Here is a 12219-nt window from a genome sequence, read left to right as displayed (position 1 = left end):
CAGAAGAAGGTGAATGACATCACAAGTTCCCAGAGCCCAAGGTAAACAGGTCAGTTAGGCTTGATTTAATAGAAATCAAGATCTCTTTGAGAAAAGAGACCTCATGTATGAAAACAACTTTCATGCATGGTGCCTACTACAGCAGAGAGATATTTGGAAGCCATTTTTAAACCAAACCACCTGGTGGTGGATCCCCAAAGCTTTGTCCACAATTGCAGTTAATTATAACCTCTGTATCTCTTTGTCATCTTGCAATATGGCATCAGAAACTCAGAATGGCAGAGGAAAGAGAAGATGTGCCAAGTGCCTCTGGATTGGTGGTGGTGCATTTTTTTGCATGTTTTATTTTAAGGTATGATATAATTTACGGAAGCCCTAAAGGGCCATGCATTCATACATTTTATTTTCTCCGTTTTCCCGTGATAACGAGTTAATTTCATTTGTTTTCTCGAGATTTCGAGTTATTATCTCGAAATAACAACTGCCGTTTTCCCGAGATAACAGGATAATTAATTCGAGATCTTGAGAAAACAAAACAATAGCGTAGTATATTAAATCATTGCAGGAAACATCATTCAGTGTAGCAATGTCAGAGGAGCAGGAGCATATCGATCACAGCACATACAGTATCTCTTCAATCATGGCCTGACACAGGCTGAAATAGCATTATGCCTTGCTATTACAGATAATATACACATTAGTGTGCGTAATCTAAAAAGACGGTTAGCAAGGCTTCAGCTATATCAGTGGCGCAATCTAAGTGAGCCTGATGTCGTCTTAACTACATAGCTGACCAGCTACGAGGTCCCGGGCGTCTCCATAATCTCAGGCCTATCATTTCACAGTCATTATCTCGATATCTCTCGAGATTATTAACGCAATATAAAGATATCTCGAGATAATCTCTAGATATCTCGAGATAATTTGGGGTTATCTCTCTCGAGATAATCTCGAGATATCTCGAATTAATTGTATTGTTATCTTGGGAAAACAAAGTTTCGTTATCTCGACATCTCGAGAAAATTATCCCGTTATCTCGGTAAAACGGCAGTTGTTATTTCGAGATAATAACTCGAAATCTCGAGAAAACAAATGAAATTAACTCGTTATCAAGGGAAAACGGAGGAAATAAAAGGTAAGAATGCATGACCCTTTAGGGCTTCCGTAATAATTTACACTTGAATGCAGTTTTATTAAATAGTGACATCAAATAGCCTTCAGATTGTGTCTAAATATAGACTTATTTTATCTCAATATAGGCCCAATAGGCAGTAGAAACCCTTTGGTGCATAATATTCACTGGAGTGGACAGATGTATTTCAAGTCAGAGACAAAAGATGTACAAGAAAGAAAAAGAAAGATGATAATAAAATCTGCCAAACAGTATTTCTAACATACCTTCTGAGAATTAAAAGGATTTAACTGTTCACATTTACACAGCTCCTTCAAAGTAGCATTTTGAAAAGACTTATTTACATGAGATTTCACTTGTTTAAGAGTACTTATTAGATTACTTTACAACTTTATGGGTTGTTTGGAGTAAATAGTTTATGGGATGTCTAACTGTCTTGCATATTACAGAGATGAGTTGTTGCAATTAGACCCATTGGTTCTCAACCTTGGGTTCGGGACCCAAAGGGGGTCACAACATAATTTCTGAAAAACATAAAACATATTTTAGACTGGGGGATAGTTTTTACATTGTACTGCCTGTTTGGTGATATAATTTACCTTAAAATAGATTTGATTGAGTGTGTTTGTAAGAGTCAAAGTGTGTGTGCACACATGAGTACTGAATGAACACACACACAAAAACATCCTCTTTTTTAAATCTTGGCACTTTCAGGGTGTTGTGAGTGAAAAGTCCCAGTGCTGGGTGGAGAGGGGGCGTGAACACCAACGTCCTTTTTCTAAGGGGTTGAGAACTGCTGATTCAGCCTACCCTCATTGATTTAGTATGGACAAAAAAAAAAAAAGAAACACCCGGTAAATAGAAAGCTCAGTAATCAAACACAAAGTCAAATGCTAATTAATTAAAACAGTTAAAAATATGATTAAAACTATCAGAAATTTGAACTTTAAAGTTCCTCAGGTGAATCACTGTCTCATAGATATTGATTTGAAAAAAACTGTATAAATAACTTGGAACATCAATTAATTACCAACATTTTGGCTGATTAACTTCCTGTCTATTAACTAATCAATAAATCTATTAACCGTTTCAACATGCCCACTCGCGCAGCACCAAAGCTTTGTATTTGTGCTTTCGGTGGAAAGACTCTGACGAGTGACACATTCAGCCTACGTGACACCACATGTCACGTAGGCTGAATGTTTAAAATGTCATGTATAAAATGAAATACATCCTCTGGGCTTGACATATACACACTGACTCACTGACCTCACATGAACTTGAAACATGAATCACCTCAACAAGCAAACGCACACACGGAAAGAAAAAAAAAGATATCACACATATCACACATTTAAATCAGACCCCTAATTGCAAACACAGAAGCACTGTCAACTGATATTAATTCACTAACCACTGCTGCTCATTAACCTTGTGTGGAGGCTGACACACCAACATCATAGTCGGATGCTGTACTTGAGTCACTCCTGTCCGACCGCTGCTGGACTACATCGTGTTACAAGACCCGGGGGAGACGGCCCCGGACCCCCGGCACAGACACCATCATTAATCTTTCAAGACAAGGACGGATACGACGAGCTGGCCTGAGCGGAGCTGTGTGTTAATTAGACTGCAACATGTAGTCCTGATCAATACAATACAACAAACCGATATAGAGGGCTTTTCACCATTAATGAACACTGGCTGCATCGATGCCTCATGGATAATGTGTGATAAATCTATGACTGCTTAAATTAGTCTGAAAAACCTAAGACAAACGTTACTGCTGAGTCTATTGACTTCATAACTAAAGCTTCTTTTGGCTTGTGACGCTTTAAAACAAAGTAAATATTGATACTTGTGACCAATTACTAGATACATGTGTCTACCAGTTGTTTCCAGGTCCCAAAGACCTTATACCTTTTTTTTATTCGAAACTTTTTAAAAAACTAAGTAAAACAAGACTAAAAGACGAGGCTATAATCATGCTAGCACCTATGTGAGGCTATATCTAGTCACGGTGGCGCTTTGAGCTAAATGTTAACGTCGGCATGCTACTATGCTCCCAATGACAATGCCAACATGTTGCTGTGTTTGCAGGTTGTTCATTATCTTAATTAAGCATGGTGGCATGCTAACATTTGCTAATTACCACTACAGATTTGAAGCTGACGGCTAATGTCAGTATGTTAGCATACCATCATGCCAACATCCTGATGTGCTGCAGGTTTAATTTTTATCATGTTCATTCATCAATTATCACTACAAAGCTCAGGATGAGACTACTGCAGGATTTGGTCATTAGCTTTTTACTTAACGCTTCAAAAATCCAAAACATTTGTTTTCTTGTGAAGATTATCTCGTAAGTATCATAAACTTCTGTTTACCATAAAGCTTTGAGTGCTTTTTGTAGGCTTACCTGGAAGGTCCCGCAAAAAAAAAAAAGCCTATGGGATTTTTCATTGGATTTTGGATTATTATAGAAAATATGCAAACACAAGATTATGACACTTACACGTTTCGTTCAGCAAATTTCATGACCACCTATCCAATAGTTGAGACACTGTACTAAAAAAACAAACAATAAAATTCAACCACATAGTGGTGCTAGAGGAAATATCATGACATCCTTGGATTCATCCTCAGGGGACAATGAATGTCTGTACAAAATTTCCTGGCAACTGTTATTGACCAGTCTGGACCAAATTGTGATGGGCCAAACGACTGACTTTGCCCTCCCTAGAGCCAGTGATCCGCTAGCGTGTGTAATAAAAAAGCAAAGATTAGATGAAACTCTGAAAAAAACACGGCTAACTTTGAAGCAGACAGCATGTTTTTCTGCCTATAATCATCTTGTGACCCGTAAAATTCATCTTGTGACCCCTTCATAGGTCCTGCCCCTCAATCTGTGAACTGCAGCGTGAGACAAACTCAGCTCTAATGCGGCTGCCCTCAGCTGAAATACTCATTGAGACATCAGGCTAAAATTAGCCCTTTTCACATGTGGCTGAATGATTAGCGCCATGGCCGCCTGGTTCAAGGTGACTCCCTATGACATTAGTTTACATGTTAGGTGTCTCAGTGCGTTACCTCTCGGCTGGGCTGTCGGGCTCAATAAAGCGGATGACTGGGGGAGAAGACAGGGTTTCTGTGGCAAAGACACCCCCCTGCAGCTGGATCCCAAAACCAGTGAGCGGATCCCCCCTCAGGATGACCTCGCTCGTTTCCACATGAAAAACCTGCCCCCCTGGGCCGACAGAACTGGACGCCAGAGATACTGAGGGAAGGAGGGAGGGGGACACACATCAGAGAGAGATATTAGCAGAGAAGTGGCAGATAAATAGAGCAAGAGAGGGATTGTGGGAGACAAAAAAAAATGGAGGAGGGTAAGGGGAAGAGACATGCACCCACAGAGACGACAAAGGCAATGAGACACATATCAGAGTTTGTGTCAGTCATGTTTACGTCAGTGATCAGTCAAAGCTGTTCACACAGTGAGGGGGCGAAGCGGAGGGGAAAGGTGTTTCAACAGCTAGAGCTGCAAAACATTTGAAAAAAAGGGGCAGTTCACCTAAATTACAAACAATTAAAAAAAACAGAGGTTAAAGGTCTAATGTTTAGGTTTTAGAGGGATCTACCAGCAGAAATGTAATATTCACTAATATGTTTTCATTTGTGTTTACATTCACATGAAACTAAGAATTGTTTCCACTAAAGACTGAGCATTTTAGCAGCCGCCTATATAAGAGGCAGAGATGAGGGGTGTTCTTACTGGTTGTAATCTGTAACCTCACCATTAGATGCCACTAAATCCCACACACTGGACCTTTAATCTATGTGGCCCCGAAGACACCTTTAATTTTACATATCAGGTTTTGCGATTGCTGCTGCCACTCCAACACAGTGGACGTGGAAGGAAGACACCTTCCAAGTTTATCTCACTTCACTTCCTATATGCAAATAAACATGTACATTACTGAAACAATCAGTGCTGTTTTACACAAAGAAAGAAATATCTTCATGTATAACATTTGCCAAATTAACAAGAAGACCTAAATAATTAAGAAATTGTCATAGACACTGTTTGGCAAAGTTTATAAAGTTTCTCCTAACTCAGAACGGATGATGGATGAAGAAGTGGATGATTTACGCAAACTTTGTTAGGTTTCTCACTTCACAACTCTTAAAATCAAACAATTTGTTCATGGATTCAAGGGATGTTGTGGTTACTAGTTAAATGGTTAGTTAACAGTGTGTTCACAAACATCTGCTGCTTCATTAGACAGGTGACAGAGCCCAAACACGTCATTGACATTACAGTGAACTACACTGAAAGGACAGTGTGTGATCCGTTCTGCCTGTTGTCGTTGCGTCAGTTGAGTGGGCGATCCTGCATGTGTGACACACTGCTGAAAGTATGTGGTCACATGCGGCCCAGACCGCCTGCGCACGTTGTCCAAGTGATGAGATTTCAAATGCGTCCTCAATGCGTCACGGAGGTGTTCACACCTGTACTTAGAGCTGTCCACTTGTGATCAGATCACTCAGGACGCATGTTGATACCTCGTCTGAACAGGGACATTGTCTATATACAAACTGTAAGAAGTCAGCAATGGTGAGGACTGTAGATTATGTTGTTTGAACAACTATTACATTTATTTCTTTCCTTTTTAGTTTATTAATATGTCCATTGATACACATACAGGTTGTAGTTTATGGTGACATATGCATGGAAGCATTTCCGTCGCTTAGCCTGCTTTAGTGATCAAAATATGGAGACTGAGAAAACAAGTAACTTCCTAATTTTTGTTGAACTGACCCTTTAATATGAAACAAAAAGGGAAGAGGCCGGCATTTTGTCATACGTGAGCTCTTGTGATCCTTCTTCCTGTTCCTCCTCCTGCCAGTGGAGCTGCGGGGGCTGGTGGGGGCGATGGGAGGGATGGGGCAGGGCAGCGTGTTGCTCCCCTGGCTGCTGAAGCCTGAAGTGGCTGTGGAGGAAGGGGAGAAGCCACCACTCACCAGAGCTGAAAGGAAACATAGTACTACACGTATCAAAAGGCTGGCACAGGGAGAACAAACCACATCAAGCATGACATTTTATCCACATCCACAGCACCGGCAGCAGCATACGTTCACGGAAAACATGCACAAAGAAAACAGAAATGCGGTAACAGTGTTGGAGTAAACCTCTTGGAAAAGATTTAACAAACGTGCTGAAGAAAAGGCTCCTGCTATGGTGTCTCGCCAGCAGCAGTGCTGTCACAAGTGATAACTTACATTTGCAGTGGTCCTGCTGGTTGTGTGGGTGGCTCGGGCTGCTCCATGTCTTGCTATGGCTGGCATGTGGGGGATGGCAGTAGTTGCTGCTTTGGTCCCAGTGATGATGGTTGCTCTTCTGTACTTTAACTGCAGCAGCATGGAGGCAAACACATTCATTAGGTGAACAAAATCTACTCCTCTCTTCAGCCTTGTTTTTTTCTAAATTCTACCCATGAAATCACGCTTTCAATCCAATGTCTAAATTTGTAACCACGCCGCACAGCGCCTGGAGGAGAATTCAGAGCAGAGTAATTGATATTTAATGTTTTCATCATGGTACACTAGATTAAATCCTGTGGTTTAATGTATTTTGACGAGCATCACAGAATCAGTTAGTCACACGGAGCTGAATTTGCTTGAATGGGAAGTGCTGGGAAAAAAAAAGATCTTACTTTTACGAGCAAGCTTCCAAAAAGCTAAGTGCAAACTGGAGATCATTTTTATGATTTCATTTTCAAAAGAGCCCGAAGGTGCAGAAACAGTGTGAGTCAGTTGACCGCTGGGCATGATGTTGTTGTGTTCAGCAGGAAGTGATAGAGGCGTGTGGCTTGACCTTGATTGGGCGCAGCTGAAAGCTTGATTGCTGATGATGCAGTGTGTGCTTCTGAATCTGATTGGCAGGCAGTTTGATCCAAATGTGTCTTAATTTAATCCTGTGTGATAACAAACAGTTTTGGTGACCTTTCCTGCTTCCTACGAGATTCTTTATAATTCTGAAAGGCATCGCATCCCTCATGTGTCACCCTGTTAGGCAGTATCTGTGAAGCACTCAGAGGGAAACAAGTGACCTCCTCCTGTGTGACACACACCTCAATAATTAACTTCCCCCTTACAGTTTCATGCAGCTGAAATCGTCGGCGAGCGTTACATGTGACAGTAATCCTCGCCGCTTCATTTGCAGGGGTCTAATCCACGACAACTTGCTCACATGGATGGAGGATTTGCTGGAAAACATGCATGACTGCAGCAGCGCTTGCCATATTCAGGGGAACCTGGTTAAATCCAACCGTATGTAATCAGACTACACACAGGAGAAACCTCTGGCCCTTTTCAGAGAACCGGCTTCTTTTGGACTCAATCAAAACCTGTAAAGCTCTGGCAGCTTACGTTAAGCTCACCTAGGGGAAGCTCTCCAAGAAATGGTGTTTTTTCGATCCACGCTGAAACATTACCTCCTAATCTCTTAGTGGCCACACTGTATCAGTCTTATTAAATCCCCACAGGAGATTAGACAAATTGCATCTTATAATCATGTCTTCTCCTGGGGGGGGAAAGAAGCTGTGAAAATATGGTTTTATCTTAATGTCTCGGTGCTGTATTCAAGAAAAAGAGAAACTGGTACATGCCTCTAATTTCATACAGAAGTGACGCCTGTGCTGCAGTTTGATTTGAGATGGATCAATAGCCAACATGAGCAAATGCAGTTAAATTATAGTTATAATTATAGTTATTAAATCACTGAGTAATCCTGGAAAGTGTTCCTTTTTTTGCCTTCTTCAGATGATTTAATCTTGCATTGACACTGCCCAAAAACACACCAGAAAATCAGGATAAAAGACAGATGGAAGTTTGGCAAATTAAAGTAAAGCACAGCGGACTGGGCCAGAGGAAAAATGCACAAAGAAAAAAATCCAGAGGATTCAGTGTCCTCCTCACAGAAGACTAAACTGCAGCTTATTACCCTTTGTCATGTTGTATGATTCCTCCCATGCTCACATGTTAAGGAAACCCTGCAGCTGCTGACCCAGAAATAAGCCCACAGAGCATGGCACGAACATGATCCCTGTCAGAGTGTGTGTGTGTGTGTGTGTGTGTGTGTGTGTGTGTGTGTGTGTGTGTGTTGGTATGCACAAGAGACCCAGTGTGTACCCAAAGACAGAGGGATTGTGGCCGGCAGCGCACACACACACACACACTCACACACAATCACACCCATGCAGAGGCTGATTCACAGCGCATGGATGAAGACAGCTGGGAGGCAGCCAGGCTCCTTACAGCTGTAGGTAAAACAGCTAACAGCAGATCAGTCACAGTGCAATCAGTGCAGAGGACAACATGCTGGAACTACAGCCCGGCGACTGTATATTCTCCACGATGAACTCACAACTTCTTCATAAGATTTAAGTCCTGTAGCATCTGAAAATATGAGTCAATTAGTTGACCTCTGTGAGTCCTTTGCACTGCCCTGCACATTCACTGAAGAAAAATTGCACAGCCCACCTACACACCGGGCCAATATGCACATATTTTAATACTAATATTCAGATTACATTAATATAATGTTTAACAGAGGAGGCTGAAAAGAGCAACAACACTACACCTGCACAGACATACAGTATCTGTAAGGCTAAAAAGTCTCCCGTGGACAGTTAGTTTATATTCGGGAAATATTGGATAATTTTACCTTATTTGGCCTCAGATGGTTAGTTTGAAAGACGTGAGAAGCTTGGAGAAGAAATATCGTTTTAGTAAAACTGATATCAACTCAGAGACGTGATGAGGGGCTCCAATCAGACGCTTGTTTTAGTTAAAGTGTGACAGATCAAAAGGTTGAAACACTGGTTCTGGTTTAATCTTTAATCAGTGTTTTATTTTATAAGCTGCTCATATGTTTTTATTATGTCAAATCTTGAACTCTAAAGTGATTCAGTAGTCCTTTTCATCACTGATTGCACTGATTGTATTTTGTGTATCTTTTTTACCCTTTCTATTTTTATTTTTTTTTAACTATCATTACTTATTGCTACTATTCTTTTAGCACAGCCTTGAGAGCACGCTACACTGTATGTCAAGTACACATATTGTTTGTGTATGTGACAAATAAAAGCTTTGAATGCCACTATTGGTAAATCTACAGAAAATTAAACTCTAACAATTGTGATAATCGATTGGATGTTTTTTTTTTAAAACATACTTTCTCTGATTACAGCTTTTCAAATGCGAAGACTTGCTGTTTTTCTCTTTTGTATATAACTGCAAACTAAATATCTTTGTTTCTTTTGACGGTCAGTTGACAAAAACAAGGATTTTGAAGACGTCTGGGTCTGGAAACATATTTCTCAACATTTTCTGCATTTTAAAAGCTAAACATTGTATTTCTTTATATAAAAAAAACAACAACATGAATATATGTGTCAGCTACAGCCCTAAATAATCTCTAATGTCCCTTGCTTTGTCTCAAACCATGTCTTCTTTCACTATACCTATTCTCTTATCTCTCTGTCGTCTTTTTCTGTCACCTCAGAGTGTTACCTGTGTCCTGCGGCCTGACAGCAAGTCTGCTCTGACTGGCCGGGAGAATCTCCAGTTTAACAACATCAGCAGTGCTGGCCAGCAGCTGTGTGGCCTCCATCAGCGAGCAGTGCTCTGTGCCGGTCCCGTCTATGGACAGGAGGATGTCGCCTACATGCAGCGCTCCACACCTGAGAGAGTGAGACGGAGGCAGATTGTGTCAGTAGAGCTTTTGTGTCTGTGGAGCTGAAGTATAATGATAGAGAGAAGATTCACCTTTCCACCACGCTGGCTGGCTTTATCTTGTCAATAATGATAACTTGTTTGCTCCTGTATATTGTTGTGGTAAGGCTGATCCCCAGGCTGGCTGAGGGACTTTTCACGATCTCCACCAGCAGAGGGCCTGAGGCTTGCTGCACTGCCTCTGAAACAGATAAGAGCAACAAGATCACTGGATGCATCTAAAGCTGGATGCTTTTTCTGTAGTTAATCTAGCTTTTCATAATGCCACAAGAACTGATAACAGGTGAGTCTTAAAGATTCAGCTAACATGTAACTTCAGGTTTTAGCGCAACATATCACATGTTGTAAAGATTACAGGTGCAACTCTTCAGCTTTCATTTCCATGTTTTTTACTCAGTATAGTCTTGACAAACATCAGAGTGACAACAGGAGTGGTTTATTCAGAGAAACAGACAGATGGAGGACATGCTGCCTTTAAGGATGCTAATTATTTTACAGTTGGTAAACTATCATGTGAAAAAAATGGTGTGACCAGATAGTACAGCAGGTTCACCTTACATAATTAATTTTAATTAATTATGTAGGGTGAACTGCAGAAAAGGTGATAATTGATGGTGAGAAACCTGTGAACACCGTTAAACTGTTTGCATGAATTTATACAGATGAGACATACAGTACGTAAAGAAACATTTCTGTTACCCTTCTATGTCGTTTGGACAAAGTTCCTTTGACATTTTACTCTCCTGACTTAATAAAAAGGGACAGGCCTTTTTGGATGCAGTTATGAGCCACTTTTGACTCACTGCACCACTACAGAGTCTCCACAGGGCGAGGCATTGCTAAAGCTATTAGCGAGCCAGTGGCACAGGCAAAATGTCCCAATACTAACACGCTAGTTTGAAAGAGTACCGACATGAAAGCATGTTCGTTGTTATCGTTCACTATGATGATGTGCAATGATTTTCTTCACATGAAGGTTGTTGGATACGGAAAGCAATGGCACAGATACCTTTGTTCGCTAACAGAACGCAGCAGCCTTTTGTTCAGCAGCTAACCAAGTTAGCACAAAGCAAACACCCACAGCTTTGTGTGCGTTTGTGATGGTTATTTGCTTGTGTTTATATGACTGTGGCATTTAACAGAGTTGTTTTTTTATGTATGTATTATAAGATTATAAAAGCGAAGATAGCGTGTTGAATGTAGCGAGCTAGCCGCTAACATGTCTCCCAGCTAGCCAGCGAAAGAGCTACGAGGCGGTCTGTATTCAGGTGGTGCGTGTTAGCGTGTTATGGAGGAGTGGCTCTGGAGGGACAACTGGAGGGATGGGGAGAGATTTTTTCAGTTGGACACTTTCAAAAGTTTATCAACTTTACCTGCAGGACAAATTGAGTGTTGTGCTGCTGTTTGTAACATGATTGCTCGTAATGTTTTGAGAATTGCAGCAGTGTTACAGACAATGAGTTTAAGCATTTGAGAAAAAACACGATCTTGAACTTCAAAATAATATCAGTATTTTGTCCAAATTTCAGTCCTAAAATAAATGTTTCTTCCGTCAGTGAACCCTCTGACTTGTTCAGTCGGGGATGCAGGAGGTCTTAATCCTAAACTCCCACATACAAAAAGATAATGTGTGTCAGCTGTCCTTAGTGACCTGCCCTACTTTGCTCAGAGCAGAGCAGAGTTTGTGATCTTATGGAGAATTAGTCACCGTGACCAAATGGAGGTTAGAGAGTTCCTGTCTTCAGCAGCATATTGTACTTCTTCTTGACACACTGGTGAGGGGCTCAAAATAGATTAGATTCGTCCTGTACAGTCAACAGTAGGACTGACCCATGATGTCAAAATGAACTGAAGAAACATACAAATCTGTGTGGCCAAATAATACTGCCTATAATATATAGGTTGTTGTTGTGTTTTTTTTGTGTACACCTGTGTTTCATTTGTTCACTACCCTTGTGTATTTCAGTCTGTCTTTTTCCCTCGCTCTTTGTCAGTTCGCCTGTTTAAATCCAGGTTCCTGGGTCTGTTCCCCGGTCCTTATGTTTTCCCTGTGCTCCCGATTTGCTCCCCATGGGTCCCCACCTTTTTGCAAACTATAAAACAATCAATGTCTATTGTCACTGTGTTTATTTTACCAGCTGTTCATTTGAAATGTCATTGGATGTTTTGATCATGGTTATTTAAAGTGACTGCGAGGAACTTTCAGTTTTTGTTGATTCTAGCGGCCATTTTTTACAAAAGCGGTACGACACCAGCGCCTGCTGTCGGAAAGCTCTTTGCTCGAGCGTGCC

The 12219-nt window shown here is 41.0% G+C and overlaps 1 protein-coding gene across 5 annotated transcripts in view; it reads right to left on the bottom strand.

The window, feature by feature from the left end:
* Nucleotides 1-12219, bottom strand: part of LOC311265224 (glutamate receptor-interacting protein 2-like) — a 35982-nt gene that overhangs the window by 11518 nt on the left and 12245 nt on the right. For 4 of the 5 annotated variants that reach the window (XM_084366641.1, XM_084366637.1, XM_084366638.1 and 1 more), the window contains exons 8-12: nucleotides 9962-10109; nucleotides 9707-9876; nucleotides 6413-6541; nucleotides 5998-6159; nucleotides 4223-4409 (exon numbers count right to left, since the gene is read on the bottom strand). In XM_084366641.1, coding sequence (XP_084222767.1) covers nucleotides 4223-4409; nucleotides 5998-6159; nucleotides 6413-6541; nucleotides 9707-9876; nucleotides 9962-10109 — 796 coding nt within the window. The remainder of the gene's footprint in view (nucleotides 1-4222; nucleotides 4410-5997; nucleotides 6160-6412; nucleotides 6542-9706; nucleotides 9877-9961; nucleotides 10110-12219) is intronic. The other variant, XM_084366639.1, reaches the window with a different exon arrangement.

The sequence above is a fragment of the Pagrus pagrus genome (genome assembly GCF_965226575.1).
Source record: "Pagrus pagrus genome assembly, chromosome: 11".
Lineage (NCBI taxonomy): Eukaryota > Metazoa > Chordata > Actinopteri > Spariformes > Sparidae > Pagrus > Pagrus pagrus.
Note: the sequence above shows the minus strand (reverse complement) of the source record. Positions and strands in the feature narration are given on the sequence as shown.